General features: G+C 46.2%; 10 protein-coding genes across 10 annotated transcripts; 4 read left to right on the top strand and 6 right to left on the bottom strand.

Moving 5' to 3' along the window:
• Positions 1-1,632: 1,632 nt before the first annotated feature.
• GLAREA_06781 (uncharacterized protein) lies at positions 1,633-4,305 on the bottom strand (the record flags this gene model as incomplete). The annotated part of the gene is made up of 1 exon (XM_008080729.1): positions 1,633-4,305. The coding sequence occupies one exon, from the start codon at positions 4,303-4,305 to the stop codon at positions 1,633-1,635; it is 2,673 nt and encodes an 890-aa protein (XP_008078920.1).
• A 707-nt stretch (positions 4,306-5,012) lies between these two features.
• On the bottom strand, positions 5,013-6,651 carry GLAREA_06782 (WD40 repeat-like protein; the record flags this gene model as incomplete). Its single annotated transcript, XM_008080730.1, has 7 exons — positions 5,013-5,187; positions 5,233-5,718; positions 5,770-6,237; positions 6,289-6,342; positions 6,391-6,442; positions 6,492-6,545; positions 6,618-6,651. 7 exons carry the CDS (start codon positions 6,649-6,651, stop codon positions 5,013-5,015), a joined length of 1,323 nt encoding a protein of 440 aa, XP_008078921.1.
• A 509-nt stretch (positions 6,652-7,160) lies between these two features.
• Positions 7,161-11,426, top strand: GLAREA_06783 (uncharacterized protein; the record flags this gene model as incomplete). Its single annotated transcript, XM_008080731.1, has 3 exons — positions 7,161-7,566; positions 7,614-8,900; positions 8,950-11,426. 3 exons carry the CDS (start codon positions 7,161-7,163, stop codon positions 11,424-11,426), a joined length of 4,170 nt encoding a protein of 1,389 aa, XP_008078922.1.
• Positions 11,427-12,118: 692 nt separating this feature from the next.
• GLAREA_06784 (uncharacterized protein) lies at positions 12,119-12,540 on the top strand (the record flags this gene model as incomplete). The annotated part of the gene is made up of 3 exons (XM_008080732.1): positions 12,119-12,164; positions 12,226-12,301; positions 12,369-12,540. The coding sequence occupies 3 exons, from the start codon at positions 12,119-12,121 to the stop codon at positions 12,538-12,540; spliced, it is 294 nt and encodes a 97-aa protein (XP_008078923.1).
• A 510-nt stretch (positions 12,541-13,050) lies between these two features.
• Positions 13,051-13,836, top strand: GLAREA_06785 (uncharacterized protein; the record flags this gene model as incomplete). The annotated part of the gene is made up of 3 exons (XM_008080733.1): positions 13,051-13,193; positions 13,247-13,534; positions 13,596-13,836. The coding sequence occupies 3 exons, from the start codon at positions 13,051-13,053 to the stop codon at positions 13,834-13,836; spliced, it is 672 nt and encodes a 223-aa protein (XP_008078924.1).
• A 446-nt stretch (positions 13,837-14,282) lies between these two features.
• GLAREA_06786 (uncharacterized protein) lies at positions 14,283-15,270 on the top strand (the record flags this gene model as incomplete). The annotated part of the gene is made up of 3 exons (XM_008080734.1): positions 14,283-14,822; positions 14,934-15,074; positions 15,169-15,270. 3 exons carry the CDS (start codon positions 14,283-14,285, stop codon positions 15,268-15,270), a joined length of 783 nt encoding a protein of 260 aa, XP_008078925.1.
• Positions 15,271-15,751: 481 nt separating this feature from the next.
• Positions 15,752-18,089, bottom strand: GLAREA_06787 (FAD-linked reductase, C-terminal; the record flags this gene model as incomplete). The annotated part of the gene is made up of 7 exons (XM_008080735.1): positions 15,752-16,602; positions 16,652-16,677; positions 16,732-17,058; positions 17,109-17,259; positions 17,327-17,400; positions 17,449-17,557; positions 17,603-18,089. The coding sequence occupies 7 exons, from the start codon at positions 18,087-18,089 to the stop codon at positions 15,752-15,754; spliced, it is 2,025 nt and encodes a 674-aa protein (XP_008078926.1).
• Positions 18,090-20,022: 1,933 nt separating this feature from the next.
• Positions 20,023-21,235, bottom strand: GLAREA_06788 (POZ; the record flags this gene model as incomplete). The annotated part of the gene is made up of 2 exons (XM_008080736.1): positions 20,023-20,520; positions 20,570-21,235. The coding sequence occupies 2 exons, from the start codon at positions 21,233-21,235 to the stop codon at positions 20,023-20,025; spliced, it is 1,164 nt and encodes a 387-aa protein (XP_008078927.1).
• A 539-nt stretch (positions 21,236-21,774) lies between these two features.
• GLAREA_06789 (POZ) lies at positions 21,775-22,857 on the bottom strand (the record flags this gene model as incomplete). Its single annotated transcript, XM_008080737.1, has 3 exons — positions 21,775-22,416; positions 22,479-22,605; positions 22,655-22,857. 3 exons carry the CDS (start codon positions 22,855-22,857, stop codon positions 21,775-21,777), a joined length of 972 nt encoding a protein of 323 aa, XP_008078928.1.
• A 390-nt stretch (positions 22,858-23,247) lies between these two features.
• GLAREA_06790 (POZ) lies at positions 23,248-24,077 on the bottom strand (the record flags this gene model as incomplete). The annotated part of the gene is made up of 4 exons (XM_008080738.1): positions 23,248-23,615; positions 23,693-23,801; positions 23,858-23,972; positions 24,028-24,077. The coding sequence occupies 4 exons, from the start codon at positions 24,075-24,077 to the stop codon at positions 23,248-23,250; spliced, it is 642 nt and encodes a 213-aa protein (XP_008078929.1).
• Between the last annotated feature and the right edge of the window lie 60 nt (positions 24,078-24,137).

Raw genomic sequence — 24,137 nt, forward strand, 5'->3', positions numbered from 1 at the left:
AAAAAGAATTTCCAAACACCCGTTCGATACTCGTACGGGATACTGATATCGTCTGAATACTACCAGCACCACCTTCGACCTTCGAAAGCGGTTAAGATGCCCCCACGAGTCTGCCTTATCATATACCACGAACTCGGATGTTAGATGTTTCATAAACGTCGTATTTACCCCTGAAGCCTACGAAGCACACCGGATGTCGACGGTACTTTGAGCAGCACTGACCAGTATGCCAAATGGTAATTCAACAGCTTCTAGATATTGGATATAGCTGCAAGAAGCTTCTTTGAATCTTTGAAAGCTTCATACTGCTCGAATAATGGAATAGCAATCTAGACTAGCCTTCGAGAGACCTGCTTAGATACGAAGCTAGATATGCTCGAGTATCAACGACACCAGTTTCCAACGGTAAGGTTACTTCAGCACCACCTCAACCACATCCAGCAAAATAAACCCGATACTTCCACAACTTCCATCCTGTACACAATCTCGTATCACACACGATATTCGACACCTCACAACGACGTACTCAAGAAGCATGCCGAAAACGTGAAAGCGTGAAAGCCACGAGCCTCAAATGATCCAGTTCTGTAAAAAGCAATGGTGCTCACCCGGTATTTGATGTTTCCCGCTCCCGTTGCTTCAAGGATTATTCAATACCATATTCGAGTCAAACATCTCAACAGCCAATTGAAAGAGACTCGGCGGCTGCCGATGCAGTTCAGCCGTTGTGACCGTAATGTGCAAACTGCGGGAAGCGGCCGATTTAGTGATGTATAACTTTGAGGAAGTCTGCGAATTGCAAGACGGGTACTCCTTTTCGAAGACAACCAAACATCAATTTGATAATCTTGAACCACCAAATTGTGCATCTGAAGACAAAAACTCACAACAACCAAACTTCCTCCTCCACCTCCTCGTCCCACACAAATCTCTCTCCCCATCCCCATTCCGACTCTCCCCTCCCTCCCAACCAAGCAAATCCCCAAACCCACGTCCCACAACCTCCCATCCATCACAACCGCCATCGGCAATCTCACTCACCTCCCTATCCGCATCAAGACCTACCCGACGGGATCGGAGCTGCCACATCCAAAAACTGATCGATGTGCTGTGATTTGTTTCAAAACATGCGGCAAGCCTCGCTCGGCAGCACAGCACGTAAATATATACGTACAGAATTGGAGAGTGCTGATTACGTCTCCGGTCGGGGTCATCTGTGGGCCTTAAGAATGATTTACGATGGCGGTGACTCGGAGATGATTGAGGTCAGTACTTGTGAGGTTCTTGATTTGATGTGCGGTGCTGCGAATCTGGGGAAGGTGATATATGGGCATGGTCAAAATGATTGGATGCAGAAGTGAAACATCAGCTGGAAAGTAGTAAAGTATAGTCATTTCTATTTTGGATTAAATTTCTCTTATTTCTTATACGTGAACAATACTTGGTTGACATCCATCATCCACTAATCCATATGTCTTTTGTTATTTGTATGTACAAATAGCAACGAGTGCCCGTATTAGGAACATTCTAAAATATTTTCCACAGTCACAAGTCTGTGTTGTATTTAATCTTGATCCCTTCTCATATTGGAAGCATCAAATAGAGATGTATCAAACTGCATTCTCAAATTACCTAGTCCTCCATACCATCCTCCCCATCTCTCATATCTTCATCCTCTATACCATCCTCCATATCCTCATCCTCCTCCGCATTTGATGAATTCACCATTTCACGCTGTCTCTGTGGCCCAGAACCCAACCCTTCAAACAATGATTGAGGTATTCGTGGTGCTAGAGGATGATTCGATGGTCCTGCGATGGATCTTGATGGATTACTAGATGTTGCAATATTTCGTCGCTGTGCTCCAAATCCTCCAAATGATGACTGTGGTGGTCTAGGAGTTGGAGGTGGATTCGAGGGCCCTGCAGTAAACGCTGATGAATCACTGGATGTTGTGATACTTGGAGGAGTCTCAGTGTAGATTGTATTCGTTAAAGCTTCCGCCATCCGACCTAGACCACTGAACATATCTGGTGTTGGCTGGGGCGCTGGTTGTAGAGTTCTAAATTCCAGGTTTGGGCCTCGTCGCGCAGCATCACTCATCATACCAAAATTCGGCGCGGGAATACTCGCAGTATTTGAACTCGAAAAGGTCTGATTAATACTCCCACCAAAGCCTTGAAAAGGAGCACTACTCATATCCCGCTCTTTTCCTTTAATCTTCTTTTTAACAGGACTATCAGGAATATCAAACTCGCCATCAGTCATATCATGTATATCATTGTCCGGATCCGCATAATCGTCATCTGAAGCTGGCCCTTTCCCTTTGTTGTTCTTCTTGATGGGGCTATCTGGGATATCGAATTCATCGTCAGCCATGTTATGTATAGCATTATCAGGATCCGCGTAGTCGGCATCTGAATCCACCTCGTTTGCACCTTCGTCGTTGGCTTCCATGAAAGATCGTTTCGTGCTTATTGCTGGCTCTTTGAAGCGAGTATTCTCGATTGGTGGTGTGTTTTTGTTGTTTGTAACAGCGTTCATCCCCATATTTTGCATTTTTCTGTTCCTTAAGATTCTTTCAACCTCCTCCTCTATATTTCGCGGAGAGCTCTCAGCAATCAACTCCTGGATCGTCTTCTCTTTCGTCTTCGTAGGTGTCGTATTTATATCAAATTGATCCTCCTCCCATGCTGAGTCATAATCCTCATCGTCTTTCCATCTATATTTCATACTAATCGGCTCCTCATCAGACATATATTTCTCCTCCTCACTAGCAGATATATTCTCTCCAGTCTTCAAATCAACATGCCCCCACAGCATCATGAGCATGATATGATTCTTCAAATCCAACCCTCTTTTAACAGCTTCTCTTACTACCAACTCATCTGGTCTCAACAAATGTATTATTCCTTGGCCCCAACCCTCCAGATGTCCAATCCCAACCTCTGAAGGCTTGATGCCAAAAATCGGCCATCCGCGGTCCTGAGGCCGAAGATTCCATTGGTAGCGGACTTGACATCTGATGATTTCCTCGTACGTTTTGAAGTCCTTGCGTCTCAGAAGATTGCGAAGCGGTGTCAAGCCTCGTTGACCTAGCATAAGCTTGCGTATATCATCCTCAGCCGGTCCCTCAATCGGATCGTTGAACCGCATATCAAGCTTCACGATAAAAAGCTGTATATTATATAAATCCCTGTCCGTAAAGAACTTCCGCGAATGCATAAACATAACTCGCTGTCGAGTAGTAGAAAGATCCATCAGCAGCCACATTTTCTTCAAAGATAAAGACATGCCCTGCGGTGTTCGATGTCCCTCTCTCGCTAAACAAGCTAAGATATCTCGAACAGTCTTCTCTCGATGGTGTATCATTTGGAGGTACTTGAACCCCGGGACCCGCCGGATCTCTTTTGGTCTCGTTGGATGTCGTCGCCCGGCGGGATCAGGAAGCAGGAGTTTGTCGTACATTGTAAATCTAAATATTCTCGCAGATTCAGGCGCCATATTATTCGCATTGTCGAGTACACAAGACGTGAGATGTTGATCCACCGCATCATGGAAGTCCCTTGACATGGCGTAAAGATGTAGGAAGCCTTGGATGGATAGGTGTTTCGCGATTGCTAGGGATATTTCGGCATAATTCCCAAGTGAGTCGAAGAGATCGAATTTCCGTGATCGAGTTCGCGGATTGACAAGCTGTGGTGCTAGCGGTCGGCAAGTCCAGAAGTCACTTCGGTCTGACATGCCGCTGTCAGAGTATTCATCCTCTGAACCACTTGAGAGAGGATCGCACGCGTCAAAGTCAATTCCGTAGCCGTTGAAAGTATTACTTGTGCCAATTCCAAAGCTCTCGAGAGTGTCCTCGGTGATGTTTTCCCGTGCTTGTTCTCGCGCAACGAGCTCTGCCTCATACTCAATTCTCATTTCCTCCTCAGTCTTCTCCTCATCCCCATGATGTTCCGAAGATGGGAGTTCGAGTCCTTCCATAGCATCTCCGAGGTCCGTTGAACGAAATGATGTTCTTGAAGCTCCCGAAACCGATCTGTTAGAGAAATTCGAGAATATGAGACGTTGATTGGGCGCAGGGCCATTTTGCGAGGTGTGCTGTCGATGGTCGAAATTTTCGATACTCCCGTTGTGATCAAAGGCTGTAAAATTGGATGCTTCATTTCGGTTGTGTCCAGAATCTTCCGAGGTATCCTCTACAAATGCGAGGTGGTTTGCTGCGGTGTCGCGACTAGCACCGCTGGAGGATGACTCTCCATTGTATGAATACTGATCGCGATGATGGTGTCGGGACGCCATGTTGATTTAGAACTCTGGTGGTTGATGGTATTTAGATATAATACAGCGTTGGAGAATCTCGAAGAGTTAGAATTGCAATTCTAAATTTGGCGAGTGGAGTTTTATTGTCAATAAGATACCTACCTAAGTAAATAAAGGTGAACATTATTCACCCCACAAACCCGAATTAGATGTACCGGCAATTCTGGTCTCAGAGTCCACCAATTGTCGTCATACTCAAACATTAAATTACAGCCAGTTGTTGTTCATTTAGGTGGACTGTATACTGCCAACAACTCTCCACGAAAAAGGAGATTCGGCTAATGGTATAAATGCATAAGGTGGAACGGATATGTCTTCTGCTATAAACTAAGTTGTTTCGATTTGTTCAAACTCAACTTGGATATGAGAGGGCCTTATATTTCTGCTGATCGTACCGGGAGGACTACAGGTGAGATTATCTCGTTGGTTCCCGGCTTATTCATTTTCTCATCCCCGACGTAGTTACTGGTTTTCTCGATCATCTGTCGATACACACAAATCAACAACTTCTGCTGACTGTAGACAATGCAGAAGAAGATTAAAGTTGTAAAAGCTTTCGAGGGTCATTCCATTTCCGTTCAACGCCCTTTTCCTATACATGCAAAGTAACGCCTTGGCCATGACAATTTGAGGTCGGTTGACTTTGAAGTCAGGGTATCTGCGAACATATCGGGTGTATCTTTTCTTCATCTCTCTAACTCGTCCATCGGAACATCATCAAGATCCTTGCCCACTATCGCTTCAGCCACCTTCCAGATTTGTATCATGTTGTCTTCAGCAGCGCTACAAACCACCCAGGGCTCGTTAAGATTCCAGCTAAAATCAGCCATGTGATTTGTGTGTCCGCCATGCATGAATAGCCTGTTGATGTTAGCGGGCTCCATATCTAAACAGGAAACTACTTACAACTCAGGTGGCCCGTCTTCTTGATCATCGGGTAGCTGCTCCTCGCCTACGCGGCTGAGATCCCAGAAAATAACCCTACGATCATAACTAGCACTTCCCAGGACAGCCTCTTCGTGTGGATGCCATGCAAGTGAAGTCACGGCTTCTGTATGACCTTCCAAAGCATGCAGTTTGTCTTTGAGGTTTCTCATATCCCAGATACCAATGGTCTTGTCGCCTGATGCAGTTGCCAGAATAAATTCCGAGGCAGGGTTGAATGCTAGTGCATTTATGACGTCCAAGTGGCCATTCTCGCCCTGCTGGGCAGACTTACTATTCGACGCCTGCCTGACATCTAATATCTGGAGAGTGAGATCATCGGATACAGATCCGATAAGTGATCTGTGCGTTGGATGGTATTGAACGTCGTTAACCACGGCGGTGTGATGTGTGTAAACACGCGAAGCTTTGATGTGGTTGTTTGACGAGGAGATTGTTTTCAGGTCCCTAAGAAATTAAATGAGACAGAGTTGATTGGGATATAGAGATTAGACTTACCACAAGCGTACTGTACGATCTTCCCCTCCAGTGGCAAGCTTCCCAGCTTGGGCTGGATCCGGGTTCCAACTGAGACCAAACCCTTCCTTCTTATGCCCAATGAGCTCCGCTTGGGGGTTGACAACACCTTTTGGAATACTGCTATGCTTTGTGCGATCAAAAATAAGTACTCGGCCATCCACACACATTGTAGCAATTATGTTGGGATTTTGTGGCTGGTATCTGGCCTTGTTGACTTCTCCGGGGTGATCAATCTTTTGCTCAATGTTCATTTTTATAGCTGGCTGCTCCCCAGACGCTGAATTCCCATAACCACCAATTTCTCCCCTCTCTTCATCATAGTCGTGGGGATTGGGAGTGATGTTCTTTGGTAACTCGACATTTGCGATTTGGAGATAGTTTTGAGCGCCATTCGAGGTATGTGTACCAATGAGAAGTCGGTGGATTGTGAAGTTCTTACCAGCCGGCCTACGAAATGTTAGTGATAAAGCGCAGTACGGGGTAAAAATGCAAGCTTACTCTTTGACGTCCGGAAACCACTGGGTTGTCAAAGTAGGCCATTCGAGCGCAGTGCTTTGAAGTATTAGTACATTTCACAATCCCCAGCAAGTCAAAACTAACCTCAAGATCATATCATAGAGGAAAGGGCTATTCTTTTTCCACGTTTTATATTCTGAAAGCAATTAGCCACGGAACTTGCGCAAGGGCCAACATGTAATGACCTTCATTGATAATCTTTTGTTCAGCATCTCCTTCATCGATCTCGGTGCGGTTGACTACGAATTGTTAGTTCCAACATATTGATATTAACATCACAATGCCCTCTGGAAAAGGCAACGATCGCGTACCTTCCATGTCGATGTCTACAGGTTCAGGTGCCATGATGGGGAACCTATTGGGGATCTTCTTTACAGATAAGCCAAGAGGGAAAGGATTCCAAATTCAGGTTCTGATCAGGCGGGGTGCAAACAATCCAAGTTGAAATCGCTTTTGGGCCCTACGAAAGAGGATTCGCGATGCAGGAGACGCGATCAAATCCACTTTACGAAGCGCGGGCCACTAGCGCGATTTGGCCCCATGCTGCGTTCATCTATGATTCAACTCGAGGCTGACTCTGACCTTTGAAAGAATGAAACACACAAAAGTCATAAATCTACCTCCACCAGCACGGCGACGCACGAAGAGGGGTTGAAGAAGCAGGAGTTTCTTTTATTATTCATATTATTCAAGCGATTAAGAATAGTGCTTTGCACTTTCTCTACCGCCACTACAAGCCTTTGCGGTAATAGCAAGGCTGTCCTGTCTCCCCGCCACTTCGATCGAACCTCGAATTCGACCACGAACAACACATTGCATACATATTCAACGCGCGCGCTGTAATATTTGTCAAGATGGGTGTTCCAAAATTCTTCAGATGGATGAGTGAGAGGTATCCAGCGATTTCTCAGTTGATTGCGGAGAATCGCATACCTGAGTTCGACTGTCTTTATCTTGACATGAATGGTATCATTCATAATTGTACGCACAAAGACTCTGACGATGCGACTTTTCGCATGACCGAGGAGCAGATGTTTATTGCGATCTTCAATTACATTGAGCATTTGTTCGGCAAAATTAAGCCGAAGCAGCTTTTCTTTATGGCTATTGATGGAGTTGCGCCAAGAGCAAAAATGAATCAACAGCGGGCTCGGAGATTTCGAACCGCTCTGGATGTTGAGGTTGCTAGAGATAAGGCAATCAAAGAAGGCAAGGAAATGCCAAAGGAGGAGGCGTTTGATAGTAATGCTATCACTCCTGGTATGTGGACCTGTTATTCCAATGTAGGCACACGCTAACTTTTCTAGGTACTGCGTTCATGCACAAATTAACCCAGCAATTGAAATACTTTGTGAACAAGAAGGTATCCGAGGATGTCGATTGGCAAGGGGTGGAGGTTGTTCTGTCTGGCCACGAGGTGCCTGGAGAAGGAGAACATAAAATCATGGAATACATTCGATTGGCAAAAGCGCAACCGGATTACGACCCTAACGTTCGACATTGTTTGTATGGACTCGATGCGGATTTGATCATGTTGGGACTTTTGAGCCACGATCCACACTTTTGCTTGTTGCGAGAGGAGGTTACATTCGGCAGACAAAGTAAGGCGAAATCAAAGGAGTTGGAGCACCAGAATTTCTATTTGATGCATCTTTGCATTGTGAGGGAATACCTAGAACTGGAGTTCCAGGAACTTAAAAATGAAGGGGTTCTTGGATTTGCTTTCGACCTGGAGCGAGTTATCGACGATTTCATACTGATGGCATTTTTCGTTGGAAACGATTTCTTACCCAATCTTCCTAATTTGCATATTAATGAAGGAGCGTTGGCGCTCATGTTCAAGATTTACAAGAGTGTACTCCCGCAGGGCACGGGATACATTAATGAAGGTGGAGTCATTAACATGGAGCGATTGGCGGTGCTGCTAAAGGAGCTTTCGCGCGTGGAGTATCGTTTCTTTGAAACCGAAAATGCGGACGAAAATTGGTTCAAATCAAAGCAGATGGCTAAGGAGGATGTCATGATGGTCAAAGGAAAGCCTAAGGGGAAAATCACTATGACTACTCCACAAAGGGAAGTGTGGAAGCAGGTCAAGAAATACGTCACAAAGCGCGAAGCCGAGCCTCTGGATCTTCCTTCCACTTTGCCAGCAGCAGATCGAAAGTTTGTTCAGGAACTTGCTGAAAGCCTACATCTTGAGTGGAAGACAGTGGAGGACGGCGAAGGCGACCGTCACATACAGTTATCATTCCCAGCGAAGCTTGCGGTCGAAGAGAGTGACGATGAGGATGAGGATGAGGAATCCCAACTGGCTATACTACGCGTAGTCAAGCAGTATGACAATGCTCAGACCGTTGATCTGTCGAAGGCCGAAGCGCAGGTTGCTATGGAGCAGCAATACGAGCAGAAGTTCCAGGAGTGGAAGGACAAATACTATTCCGGTAAATTCGAGTGGGATCGTAAGAATGAGACCGAATTGACGAAGTTGTGCGAAAACTATGTTCAAGGGCTACAATGGGTTCTCTATTACTACTATCGTGGCGTGGCTTCATGGCCATGGTTTTATCAGTATCACTACTCCCCAATGATTTCGGGTATGTTCAGACTTGTACCTTCATAAGCTATTGCTAATTCGATGTATAGATGTTATCAAAGGACTAGGCGCCGATGTAAACTTCAAGCTGGGCCAGCCATTCCATCCTTACGAACAACTTATGGGTGTTCTTCCAGATCGGAGTAAGAAGATTGTGCCTGCTGTTTACCATGACCTTATGACCAATCCGAAGTCACCAATCATCGATTTCTATCCACGAGACTTTGAGCTTGACATGAATGGTAAGAAGATGGAGTGGGAAGCAGTCGTTAAAATTCCGTTCATTGACGAAAAGCGGTTGTTGGACGCTATGGCCCCAATCAACAAACTTCTGACCGATGACGAGAAGTTTAGGAACGAGTTTGGTGTCACGCTCAAGTTTTCTCACGACCCAGATATCGACTTCGTCTATCCTTCTTCTCTCACCGGTATCTTCCCGGATATCCCACATTGTCGCTGTGTCGAGAACATCTTTGATCTACCCACCATCGAAGGGTTGGAATACCACGTAGGCTTGATGCAAGGTGTGAAGTTAGGTGATGCCGCGCTTGCTGGCTTTCCTAGCTTGGCTACTATCCCTTATAATGCTATTTTGGGTTTCCATGGCGTCAATGTTTTCCAACAGGACAGCCGGAATGAGAGCATGGTGGTCACCATTGAAAATTCGGAAGACCGAACAAATGTGAAGACGGCTGCAATGAAACTTGGCCAGCGGGTTTACGTTGGATATCCGTTCTTGCAAGAGGCAAAGGTTACCAAAGTCTCGGATGAATTGTTCGACTACTTCCCTGCAACGGATGGGTCACCTCACCCAGTTCAAACACCCCATGGCCCGCGAGAGATTGATGACTTCCGTAAGAAGGCCATGCGCATTGAGGAGACTTACAGTAAACGTTTGGGTATCATCATCGGAGGGGTCGAATCGATCACGCATGTAGAGATGCTCAAAGGTCTACGAAAAACAGACGAGGGAGCTACCATCAAAGAATACGCCATTATTCCGGGACAAGATGTTGAATATGCGTCTCAAGTCATTGTTGATGAAGTTACGAGTGAGGACCAGCGATTCTTGGAGAAAGCTGCTGTTCCTATTGAAGAAGAGTTTCCACCCGGATCGAGAGCATTCTTTCTGGGAGATTTCAACTATGGCAGACCTTTGGAGGTTGTGGGCCATACAGACAACAAAGCCGAAATCTGGTTGTCTATATTGAAGGGCAAAGAACTCGAATTTGGAAAGAACGTTGTCCACGGCCAAGGCTTTCAGACCCGTTACACACCATCTTACGCCGTAGCAAAAATGCTTGGCCTCCACCCTCTTGTGTTAAGTAAGATCACGTCTTCTTTCTCAATCTCGGCATGTGGCTTGCCGCGTCTCAATGTTGGTCTCAACTTGAAGTTTGAGGCAAAAAAGCTCAAAGTTTTGGGCTACTCGCGTCGTAGCGAAAACGGCTGGGAGTTCAGCAACAAGGCCATTGAACTCTTGAGCACGTACATGACCAAGTTCCCGGAGTTCATCGCTGGTATCCAGCGAAAGCCCCAAGGAAATGAGTACGAGGAGACCGACTTTTATCCTGCCGAGATAGCTAGTGTGAAGATCAAAGAAATTGTCGCCTGGCTCAAGACTATCGAGTCTAAGAATTTTGAAAAGGTTCCTTTGGATGCGGAACAATTGGACTCGGACGCTGTTATGGCGATCGAAAAGGCCGCTGAAAGTGGTGTGGTCAATGCCACCGAGTTCAAGAAATTGAAGGGTGTGCCACGAAATGCTCTTATGAAGCCATCTGATGCAGAGCACCGACTTGGAAACCAAAAATTCACTCTTGGCGATCGAATCGTATATGCCCAGGACTCTGGTCGCGTACCAATTGCGACGCGTGGTACAGTAGTTGGAATATCACGAACACCTCGCGCTACTCTACTTGACATTGTTTTCGATGTTACATTTATGAGTGGTACAACTCTGGGAGATCGTTGTACACCATTCCGTGGTTCTACCGTTCCATCTACCTCGGTCCTAAATCTTACGAATAAACAAGTCATCGCCGGTTCAAAAGCTGCTACAGATAAGAAGCCTGCACCAAATTCTACGCCTTTGACCGTGAATGGTGGTTATGGCTCACCTGGACCTCGCGGCCAATATCGTGAAGCTGGAGCTCCACCACCTCTGAGAGGCTCTTTCAGAGGTGCTGTATCTGGTCCAGGTCAAAACGGGTTTGTTAGGGGTAACGGTAATTTCAATAGAGGTCGCGGCCGAGGAGGAATGGGATATGAGAATGGCGGTCCTGCTATTCATGGCAACATGGCCATTCGAGGTGGTCCTCAAGCTCAAACAAATGGGGGAAGAGGTGGTTTCAGAGGTGGTAGAGGCGCACCAGCAAACTTCAATGCTGTCCCCCCTCCAGCTGCTCTTGATGCTCGGGGAAGAGGACGAGGTGGTGGTAGAGGTAGAGGAGATAGAGGTCGTGGTGCAGCGAGGGGAAGAGGGGGGGCTACACCAGCTGCGCCAGCTGCACAAACCCCGTCTTAATCTTGACGATCAACAGTAAGCGTTTGGATTATTATTTGTATGGATCATGATGATCACGTCTCTACGACTTGAATGACTGATACGAATGATGCTATCTAAGAACGAGAGCTGTCTCTTGGTGGTGGACAGGCTGTACAACGTGTCCGACCTAGATAATTGAGAAGTGCGTTAATATTAAATCTTGTAAAGCAACTGATGTGTAAGCGATGAAACTTTTATGGAGCACGTCTCGTTTTACTTCCATCGCGTTACTATGTTTAATGGACCTGGTGGCATGATATTGTCGAAGTGTTTTGATTTGGTGGCAGATAGCATCCGATTTTGATGCATGGTGCTGACTCCAACAACACTCCATCATTATATTTCCCAAATTTAATGGATAGCCTCATATCCCATTATAATTGAAGACCTATCAGATAAGTCTTAAAACAGTTGCTATATCAGGCCTCCAGCGCCATTCAAATCACTGGAAGAGCACCTGGCTGAGACGCGTCAGTGACGTCAACCCCTGTGCCAATCACCTCCCAGCGCATAAAGAATCACATTATGGTCCAACGTCTCGCCTCTTCCAGTCTCTCTTCCTCCTTCATACAAATCCGAATCTAAAATACAATATCATCAAATCTACGCGTCAAAACAAATTCCAGTACGAACTCATCTAGAAAGATCATCTATTAAATACCATCGCAATCATGGGCGCCGTCTCAGGGCTTCTGTTAATCCTTATTACGATCTTCAGTACGTTCTACCTACGCAGCCAGCTCTCAAACCCAAAGGAGGAGATGCTAACGAAATACAGTCCCACCTCTTGGTGTCTACATGGTCGCAGGATGTGGTGCTGATTTCTGGATTAATGTCTGCTTGACCATCCTTGGGTACGTTTCAACCTTCCCTTCCGCCCAACCCTGCCTCTTGCTCGATATCATACTAACACCCGCCCAGATATTTCCCAGGTCACATCCACGCTTTCTACGTCGAATACGTGTATTACGAGCGCAAGGAGGCTGCGAGAGAGGGACGATTCGTGGCGCAGAGAGCGCCGGGCGTGTATAGTGATAGGGTGCAGAGTGGTGGACATGGGTATGGGACGATTGTGCAGCCTAATGCTGCTTGAATTGTGAGATGAGAGGGAATTTGGGGATTTGGGGATGGTTTTATGAGGGTGTGTTTGGGATATGGGATGGGACGCTTGTGTAATGATGGATTTGGGAAGGAGTTCTTGGGGGATGTTTTGCTTTGAAGATGTTCGGGACGAATTTGCTGAAAATTGATATACTTGAGAATACATTGACAATTCGATAATCTATAGTACGAAATCCATACTTGTGCTGAACCTTCTCTATACTTTCGTACCTGAATTGGATATTGCAGCTTCAGCCACATCTCCCCACAGTCCAAGCTTTTGTTAGCGTTCCCGGCATCTAAAGGTGTGGCGCATGCGCGTACTCCAAGCCGAGACGTGTTAAACTTCGAGACGGAATCCTACGAGCATGACGACAAACTTAAGGGTTTGGGGACAGCACGACAACTTCAATATTATAATTTGGCCCTTTGAAGAACCAAGTCTACGCCATATGATCAGGGAAATATAATCTGTCGACCCCGAACCACACGATCCGCAATCATGCACTCCTCCCTCGTCCGTCTTCAAAATGTCTTTGGCTTCTTCACAACCGTCGCATTCGTCGTAGCAGCATTAATCGCAGCATCAGACCTAGCCGCACCTCGGACACCAAAATCTAACATCCAAGTAAAAGACGTATCAGTGTACGTCCAATTCCACCCATCCCCAATACCCATCTCAAACTAACACATCTCAGTCTTAAAGGCCGTCCCCACTACTACTCCAACAAAATTGAAGAATACGCACAAATCCGATTCTCCCTTTCCGCAGACCTTTCCTCCTTGTTCACATGGAATACGAAACAGGTATTTGTGTACGTCTCGGCGAGTTGGCCGAATAGCACGTCTGTTGCGCTGTCGAACGAGGCGGTCATTTGGGATATGATTATTACGAATCCTTCGGCGGATCATTTGACGAATCTGGGACCGTCGGCCATGAAGAAGTTGAAGAGGAGTGCGAAGGGGAAACCTATTGATCCTTCTAGGTATGTGGGGCGAGCTTGCGAGATTCATATGTCTAAGGGATGTGCTAATGTGAATTTACAGAGGAAAACTCGAATTAAAGAACCAGAAGCCTAAATACTCAATTTCCGCACCGGGAGGGAAGTTGGCGCTCACGAACGATGTGGTGTTGAAGGTTCATTATAATGTCCAACCTTGGGTGGGAGTTTTGACTTGGACGCCACAGGTTGAGTTTTTGGGATGGAAGAAGATGAGAGGGGGTGTTAGTAAGGTGTTTTCGCTACCGGCTGTGAAAGCTAAGAAGCAGCCTGTAAAGAAGGATTGAATGGGTTGGTTGGGATAGGTTAGGCGTTGAGAATCCTATTATTTAAATTCTATATTGGCCAGTGAACCTGAGATGATTCGCTTTGATTTTGAGGATATCTTTCTATGCCAAATCTCCAAGGCAATTAGAGACTGTGAATGATTATTCGGCCACTCCATATATCGGTTACCAAATTTAAAGGGGAGGGGCCCACTCGCCAAAAGATTACTGGACCAGTCGGTCCCGATCGCAAGTTTTTGAAAACGTGCAAACGAAAATCCAACCCCTACGATTATGTACGAAGCCGAGACAGATGATCTACAAAAAAATATATCAGGCTCTTAATATTAATGAAATTCAAGACAAACCAACACACGACCCACGTACCCCTGACAGACTCTCATCAGAACTCCTCATTCCTCATCCCCCTATCTCAGCCCTCCACCTCACCACCACCCTAACCCATCATGACATCCAAGACAGCAACCCTCTTCCTCCTCCTCCACACCCTCCTCACCCTCCTAACAACGCACCTCCTAACCACCTTCACCTCCTCAACAACAAAATACGACACCCTGCCCCCCTCCCTCCTAAAAATCTTCTCCCTCTCCATCCACCTCCGCAACTCCGTTCCCCTCTTCCTCTTCCTGCGTCTCTTCCAATACTGTCTCCAAAAACCAAGTCGTGTCACATTTAAACGGCATGTTCTCAGCGCCGTGGTGATCGCGCCGCTGCTGGCGGGTTTGGTTGGGCAGTGGATGGGGATGGGCTCGGGGGGCGTAGAGCGCGCGATGGCGTGTTATGAGCAAGCGGCTGATCTGGGGGATCGGGCGGTCATTGGGAAAGGCGTGTATTGTGGGTGGCGGTTTGGGGTTTCGAGGGGCCAAGCGGAGAGGGGGGTGGGTGTGGGGAGGGAACGGGGTACGTATGCGGTGGAGATGGCGAGGGTGTGTTATGAGGGGCTCAGGGATGTAGGGGAGTTTGTTGGGGGGATTGAGGGGGTGTGTGTGAGTTGGAAAGTTTTATTGAGCTCTGGTGGTTTTGAGGGGTTGGAATCTTGTGATGGGAAATGAGTGGTTTTTTTGTGGTGGAATGAGATGAGCTGATATATTCATTAGTACATGGGCCCTCCAAGCTCCAGAACTGACGAGTTCAACCTCGAAGAATCCCGCAACAGCGAGCATGAGTATCTACGTCGGGCGTTTGAGGAGTGTTATGCTAGATTCGGACTGGAGGTCATGATGGAATGGCGCGATGGGGTGAGTACTAGTTTCTACTTTCTGATCCCGTCGGCATCTTTCTATTTTTACTTCTTCTGCGTGGGTATGAGGTTTGAGAACTGACGGAATGTAGATGCCTGTTACCAGGTTAAAGTTGCCTGATAAGAATGGGTTGAAGGATGGTGGGAAGTGGGTGGATATTAGGGGTGATGGGGATGAGAGGTTGATGATGTAGGGGAGGGTGGGTTGCGAGGGATAGGGGCTTGTACGCTTATTCTTGGGGGTTTGGGTGTTTGGTGATTTGATCACATGTACATGTAAGATGGTGGTTTTGTAAGAACGAAAATTAATGTAAAGGATAGGCGGTGGATACAGTATTCCCGCAGCAATAGCGCAACTTGCTTGGACTCCGGGCTCTCCCTCCGGCAATGTCAACAAGAAATAACTGCAAGAATGAACGAATACGTCAATTTGTATGAGCAGAAATACCTTACCTAGGCTAGACTTCAAATCCTTACCCCTAACAGACTCCATGAGAACCAACTGCAAAAGAGAAGGAACACGTTAATTTGTATGAATAGACACACCCTACCTGGTCTGAAGTTCAGATTCTCTTCCAAGTCCTCAACATACCCAAAGAGAGACACACCAGAAAAGAACCAAAATACTTAACTTGGTCATGTATTCTCATTATCATTAACTTTTAATCCAAAAATCTATAGCTCAATCCACCTCCCCATCCACTCCTGCACCACACTCTTCGCCTCATCCACCAACCCCATATCCAACAGTAACTGCGTCGTCCCTCTCACCGCACTATCCAACGCCGAATAAATCCACGCATGCGTATAACTCGTATGCTCGCCCACAAAAATCGTCTGAAACTCCGTCTGGTAATACGCAGGAAGATACAAGTCCTGCTGTCCAACCAAGGGAGCAGCCCACGCACCCGCCTGATGCTCGTCAGACTCCCAGCACTGACGGTCGAAATTGCCCGTCCATTGTTCAGCGGCGATCGGGCCGTGAACCTCAACCATGGCGCGCTGGATCATGGCGACGTGGTCGGCGGTGCTGAGGGAGCCGACGGAGACGGCCATGGTGCCTGAGATGTAGGATGCGAGGATGACACCTGGCCCTGTGGAGTTGATTTTGTAGGCTGGATAGCAGACGGAGCCGACGCCTGGGATGTCGGTGGAGCCGCAGCCGCCGATGATGGGAGGGGACATGTGTTCCCAGAAGCGGGTTTTGTAGTGGAGGGCTATTTTGCAGGAGGGTTGGTAGTTCATGGTTGAGATGGCGCGGGAGAGGAGGGAGGAGTAGCGTGGGAGTCTCCAGGCGCGGACTTTGCTGAAGGGGACGCTGACTACGGCGTAATCGAAGTCTTTGCTTTTGGCTTGCATTGTAAGTTTATCGCTTGCATCGCGCCAGTTGACGGCGATCTTCTTAGAGTCGGGTTTGTAGGTGAGGCCAGATACATAACGTCCGAAGGTAGTTTTGTTCTGAACATGGGGCATGAATGCTCGAGGAAGAGATTCAAGACCTTTGTCAATTGTTCGCCAGGTGGTTGCTAATCAAGTCAGTATAGGCCTGTTGTAAGTCAATGTTTAAGCACTCACCACTGAAGTATCCAGTATCGTAATCCCTAAGAATTAGTTAGTACTGAGCATATAACTTTGAAGTCTGAGATTCAACTTACCAGAGTGGATCACTCCCAGCACCGGCTAAGAAATCTGTCACATTCAAAGAGATACCAATCTCATAACGGAGATAAGCAGCAGCCGAGAAATCAAAACGACCATCTTCCTCAGCGGCTTTATGGGCCTTGTAAACATTAGTGGCAATTGCAGCAATAGTTGCTTTATCCGCGTGTTCAAACTCCTCAAGCGCATCTGATGCAATTGCAGCCTCCGTAGCATTGGAAGGAGTCTGAGATGGTCCTCTGAGTGTTGAGTTTGCCCTGATTTGAGCAGCACTTGGAATTCTGCCATCAGGAAGACGAACGCCGTTTGAATTGGCAGGAAGACTGTTAAATTAGCTTATGTTAATGTCAGTTACTTTGGACAATAAGCTTACTTTGCACTAGATTGGATCCATGGAATGAATTTGACCGCCAATTCCGAGTTGTTGCCGTTGAGCATGTTGAGAACATCACCGAGTTGGAATACCATTTGGTGATCCTTGATCTGGAGTGTGTCGTTGTTACTGTAAGTGATGCTGACAGGAACTTCAAACGAGTTAGCTCATGTTGATCATAGGCAAAAGTACTTGTCGAAAGATCTTTAATCACTTACATCTCATAGGACCCATCTCCTGGTACTGATAATCCGATGGCTTAGTACCGTTTAGATATTTTGTACGAATGCGTCTAAATCAGTCAGTGATATTCCGACATAAGTTCCCAACAAGTGCTCACCCTCCAACACGTTGACTTGACTCCATAATTTCCCAGTTCTTGATACCTACTGACTGCAGCAGTAAACTAGTCATGAGACCAGACATTCCACCACCGACGATTGCGATCGCTAAATTATTAGCATTTAAATACAGTAGCACGTCATGTCACTCACTCTTATTCTTAGCTTCGGTGACAAACGCATCCGTGTTTGTTTTCGATTTCATATAGGCAACTCCATCGAACCATGGGCCCGAAGTATCAGCAACATCCGCAATTGCCTCTCGCTTCTTCATACGAGCACTAATCGTAACCGGCGCTGACCGTCCAACAATTTCATTTCCAGAGAAAGCATGAAGACAGCCTCCCGATTTCGCATCTTTTGGAACAATCCATACAAATCGCTTTGGTCGAGCGTATTTGCTTATATCTGTTCGTCCGATGAAGTGATGAGCGTTGCTCGCCTCTGTTACACCGCAATCTCCATAGTGCATCTGAAGATCGCCAGCAAATTCAGTTGTTGTGTAGTCAATATGAACATTGTGAACTGAATCCAGATTCACAGAAATCGTAGATTGAAAAACAATATGCTCGGATCCAGATCCAAGAGGAGAAGCGACGACACTCGATGCCAAGCCCAGAGCAATCAGAGATCCTTTCATATTGGCGGCTATAGATCCCAAGAAATACTGAAGAAATTGCGTGCTAATGCCAATCCTGGCGAAATGTCAAAGACTATATATATAAGAGGCTGTGAGCCATCCCACTTCAGCATTCGATCTTCTCTTCCTTATCAGTAACTTGGCCGAACACCACCAGCATCTGAAGTCCGTCGGGTAATAGAGACCCGACTCCTAAGGAAATCAAGCTACATGCCGGACATGACCCTTAGCAGAATTGTAATGGCAGTTCAAAGTATAGCGGCATTGGTAATGTAAAATGCCGGGGCTATTTCTCGCTTCTTCTGGCACATTTTTTGACAATTGGCCAATTCGAATTAGTAAAATGATACGCACGCCGGCTCTTTTCATCGATTCGAGGCTAGTCAGCCACATAAACTCTCTTTCAGTCTGACGTTCAAGGCTCTCCCGTTGACCATGAGGCTGGTAAAGTCAACGCAATCACTAATACGGAGTTCTGTAAATCCCTTGGCATGCATAATCGTCTGAATGTGTGCCCGACAATGGAGTCAGAGCAACTAGGCATGACGTTGAAAGCTCTTGCTACGCCGTGAGGCTTGAGAGACGGGCTGAGATCAGAAAGAATCTGCAGCATGAATATCGCGCAAAAGAATTTGTAGCTTTCCAGTCAATCAACGACTTCGTAAAGTGAGTACGAATGTTGAGGAGGGATGGAGGCAGCCAAGGCAAAAGGTGGGAGGCCGTTGCATACATGGGGTAGCTTTGTACCTAACCCGTTGTACCAGAAAGGAAGGCGGCTCAAATGCAGATATCGAAGGGCGTAGGGATTGGCAGAGTCATTCGTATATCGCAACAATAAGCTTTCATGCAGCGCTGCAACGTAGAGTTTTGGGGTGGATGTCCCGCTCGCATGGTATTCCAGACCGCCCCTCGTTGACTCTTCGTGGCCTAACACCCGAACAGCGATATTTTTCTTCTTCGCGGCCAAACCATCGTATCCTAGACGGCTCACTGTCATCTTTTACGCAAAGATGTCGTTGTGTGACAGTGTTGCGTATCCCATTTTGCGGTGAGCATCAGCCAGTCCGAACTCCGATTTGGCACTCCGTAGACCACGGTGAGATCGATTCGGCCATGTTTGGTCTTCGGATTGACAATTGCCTCGTTTGGTCAATGGTTAGGTAAATGGTTGCACCAAATTCAATATGCAGTCATCTTGAGACGTTGTTTGAGCGGCGGTCGTTGTTTGTCGTCTTCGTCTTCGTATCAGGGCTTCAATAGCAGAGAGGCTGAAAGCAGGTGTACAGAGTAAAACAATAGAACATAGAACGAACTCGAGGCTCGAGCAGAAGCTCGGATTGCTCTCGCATTGGCAATTTTCGCGCATCATAGCCTCAATTCATGTTGCGAATTGAGATTGTGGATTGATTGAAATGAATGAAGGATTGTGAGATGAAAATTTGAAGGTCGTCGTCTATGCTGACCTCGGGAATTACATAAATTCAAAGCTTACGCACCTAGTACCTTAACATGAATACCTCACTGTTCATATTTATCTTGAGCTGCTTTCTAACTTGAAGCCTAATTCCCACGCAAAACTTTCCAAAATAGATATTCATTATCTATCTTATATGTTATATGACAAGATAGATCTCAATATTGACCTAATATTGCCACTCAAAACTGCTGACCAAAACCACAGAACAGTTTTTCTCTGCAGATGTGCCCTAAATGTAATTCATCCAAATTCCAAACATTGTCCTCTAACAAGGACATTCATCACAAACCGCTGCTCAGCTGGAATGCCAGACCATCAACAATCATCCCAAAAATAAAACATTAAAGTATAGTCAAGAAGCTAGATATCTTGTTCTTCAGCGACCCTTTTCGGAGGAGGAGATGTGTCTTAGGAGACATAGGCCGCATTATCGAATATCCCTCTTCACCCTTATTCCTACTTCGAAGTTCCCCCTGGAGAGTTCTTTTGAGCTGCCTTCCCTTGGCAATACACAAATTGCTGGTTCATCATTTCGCTCACTATATCACCATGCTCCGCTGCTAGTGTACGGAAATGCTGTTCCCCAAACAGAGCCACATCGTTTGATGCGAAGTGTTCCAACGCCACCCCTATCATCTTTCCATTATTGTTATCCGCTGGAAAGCCATCGTCCAGGTTGAAGATGGTCTTCAAGCTTTCGGTGAATTCAGGAGCAAGAGGATGCTGCTCAAGAATGGCTTTATACTTGGAACAGGCCAGTTCTTGGACTTCAGGAATTTGCCATTTATTCGCCAAGATATATGCGTCGACCAATCTGGGAATAGACCTGCTGTCCCCAAACCACTTACCGAGACGATGGCCATGGGCGCGAGGTGGCTTATAGAGACACTCTAGCACGAGTCGGACGATCTTTGGATCGTCGTTCTCGAGTTCAAGAACGCCCGTGCTTACTTCCTAGCAGACATCAGTCTCATACTAAACGATTGTCGTCTTGTCATCATACCTTGAAGTTATTTCGGAATAATACGCTGAAATAGCCTGACTGGGTACCAAGTACTAGCTTATGCACGAGAAATTTGTGTCCTCGACAGGTTATCTGGAAGTCGCTATAGTCTCCGTCGTTCCAGGCCGAGCATATTCCTTCGAGCAGTCTTGAAGACTCTTTCTTCGTGGCGTTCATAGCACCAGATTCGATTGTAGATTTCTTCACAAGGTGTTCCATGTATGCCATGATTTGCAAGACTTCTGCTGATGCTGTATCTCTCCATGAACCGTTTTGTTGAACTGTTTGAGGCTGCCGCTGTTGCTGTTGTGCCTGTTGCAATTGCTGAAGTTGTTGCAGTCCAAGTCTGTTCAAACCTGACGCAAACTGGTTTAAAGCAGTGGTATGATTTACCAGAGCACTTGAAATATATTGCTGTAAATTGGCTCCGCCAATAAATGAGGTAACGGGTGCAGGTTGAGCCTGTTGATGAGAGCTAGCTGCTGGCGCAGTTACCGTATTTGGTTGCGAAAAGTGTGGCCCAACTTGGTGCATCGCTGCCGGAGCTGGCAGAGTTTGGTGAGTGTGTGTGTGAAGAGGGGCTGCGTTTGGATGGTTTGTATTGCTTGGGTTTGGTGGAGGGTTTGGTGGGACACCTCCCGATGGGTTGTTTGACGAGGAAGCCATAGTTCGTTGAAGATACCGAAATATTCAATTAGTAAGATAGCGGAGGAGAACCTTTGATGTAATAGAATGATGAGCCGAGCGGGGGCATTCAGTTGATCTGCGATGTAGTGTTCAGCAATCGATAAACGATGGATGTTGCTTTTGTTGTGTAAGGAAGAGAAAGATTGGATTGATCTGGTGGGAATTATGACTTATATAGCACAAAATGTGGAAGTGAATGCGAAGTGAGCAAATGGGGTGAAAAATCAGATGAATGAAGGAGTGGAATTAACGAGGTTGTCTTCAAGTCCACTATGGAGCCCAGATATCTCAGCAAATTACTTGTATGGTAAAGTCTAACCTATAACGAACATTGAATATATCAGTTTTGAAACCTATCTTGGTAAATTTCTCGCCTTTCAACAACTGATACTAGAACAACTCACTACTCATGTATTCTTCCTCTCAAAATTACTCCTGGGGCATCCAAGCTTCCATGTTTGCTGGTAAAGCTACGAAATCAGAAACGCAGGCAAACATGATGAAAATATTCTCCATTGTCAGAAATCGTGCCGACACTTAGTGCACCAATATATTCCTGGGGTACCAAACTTTGACTTCTCCTTCTTTGATGATATGCGGACATTGCAGTCATCATTACATTTGGGACAATTCGCAATTGACATCACCCCGGGTTGTAAAACTGGCATCAGGTTAATCGCCAATTTTGCTCGCATTTTGCCAATTGCCACTGCAACATCTCCTCGCTCTGTCAAAAATTGGCAAAACGATTCCAGGCTGAGGAAGTCGTTGAACTTCGCAGCTGCAAACCCTAAGGCGGTAGAGGCTAGTTTGTCGCTTGTATAGCTCTCTTTTTTCGTTTCACATATCGTACGTAGGCTGGAGGTGAAAGCGTCGCAACAACCTTTCGCGACAATAGCAGATCCGTAACGAACACAGGCATCATTCTGTAAGTCGGGCAGTTTCCATTTCGCAGCTAAGGCGTAAACTTTGGCGTGACTGACAAGACAATTCTCCAAGGACATGGGCTCTCCAAAGACCACTGCTCCATCATCCGGGGTTGCAGAGCTGATTGACGGCACATTCTGGGATTCGCAGGTATATTTCGCAGTATATAACCACTCCAAGGCGAGCTTCACAATGTGAGGGTCTTCTTCGAGTTGCCGAAATCTTTGATCAGTCTACCTTTGTCAGTTGCTGAGCACAAGTAACAAGATGCGGAATCGCAACAACAACAACTTACCAATGTTCCGTCGACAGCAAGGTTCCGGAAGTATTCTGACTGTTTGAAGACCACAAACTTATGGACTGGGTAGACCTCTTTGCCGCAACGGATCTCAAAGTCGGAGTACGACTTGTCTAAGAAGCCGCTGGTTCCTCGTCACTACAGTGTATTTTCGCATGAACAAGAAGACTCACGATGCCAAAATGGACGCTTGCTTAACATAAGCAGACGAGGTGCCATCTTTCGATATTTGGTCGAAGGATCTCTTAATTCCAGTCTTGTTGAAAGTTTCGAAAGGTGAAGTTACTTCGGGGGTTGGTGAGCCAACAGTCTTCTTTTGGGCGAGTATCGTAGAGATCGACGGCGTCGATGGTGTTCCAAATGTTAAGGTCGACATAGTGATGTTTTATACAGAACTTGGTGAAAACTGTGGGAGAGAGAAGAAGAGAAAAAAGGATGAGACGACATGAGACGTGATCAATACCTTCGCAAAGGGAGAGGTGGTCTTCACCTTTGACAATCCGCTTGGCGCGTGAAACGCGTACATAGAGGAATCGAGGAAACCGCGCTGATGTTAGTTTGTCCGCTTTAAGCGAGTGTCATTAGGCCGCTATCGTGAGCCAAAAAGCTGTGCCGAATCTTGAAGTATATCATGTCGCAGACCCATCTCAAATTATTTGAGAATAGGAATTCCGTTTCGCTTTCCTCCCAGCACTTCGGTTCTCACATCAGAAATATCTCAAAACAAACAACCATGGACCGCAAGGAACGTGATAATATACTGACATCAATAATACACCCTACTACAATGCCGACAATGCCAAACAGTATCTCGACTCGAAATAACAGGCTGACTATATCTCTTCTGACCATTTGACAGAAGCGCAGCCAGCACATCCAGTGCCACATCTCCATGTCTAGCAGACGTCTTGCCCGCACTTTCGACAGCCTCAACGGACACACCTTTGAGAATCTCGTCCGACTTTTCATCGTTTTCGTACAAAATCCGCAGGCTTTCAATGAACGGATATGAGTTCCAACCTTCGGGCATGACTTCCTCGTATTTTCGGATTGCGAGAGCTTGTAGAGATTCCATTCTGTATTTGCTTGCTAGGATGTAGACGAATGCGTTTGTAAGGAGAGCGTTCACGGATCCTTTAAGTGTTAGAAATAACCGCTGTAATAAGGTGAAGGGTTTTGTGGTGAGTTGAGATTGTACTCGGGTTGCATACCATCAGACTCATAATGATCACAGTAATCCTCGTTGTAAAGAAAGTCGAGCATATGCTCTACAATCTCTGGCTGATCTTCATTGAGATCGAGGGTATCACCAGATATTTTCTTTCCCTGTTAGCGCGTTGAAAAATATCTATATAGCATAACCGAACGTTACTCACATTGAACTTATCATCTAAAGGCTTCGACGAGAGCAACACAATCGCTTTATGAACCTTCCATACTTTATCTTTACACTCGATTACCAGATCTGAATAGGCACCAGTCTCCAATAATCTACGAGGTATTAGCACATTCCTAGAAAAATTCGGCGTAAGAATCTGCTACTTACGAGGAAGTGATGGAAGCGCGCTTTGATGCAGTCTCATTTACGCACAACATTCTAGAAAGATTTTCGAACACAGAATGAAAAGACAGACACTTACTTTTAATTCGTTTTTG

This window comes from Glarea lozoyensis (assembly GCF_000409485.1).
Source record: "Glarea lozoyensis ATCC 20868 chromosome Unknown GLAREA14, whole genome shotgun sequence".
Lineage (NCBI taxonomy): Eukaryota > Fungi > Ascomycota > Leotiomycetes > Helotiales > Helotiaceae > Glarea > Glarea lozoyensis.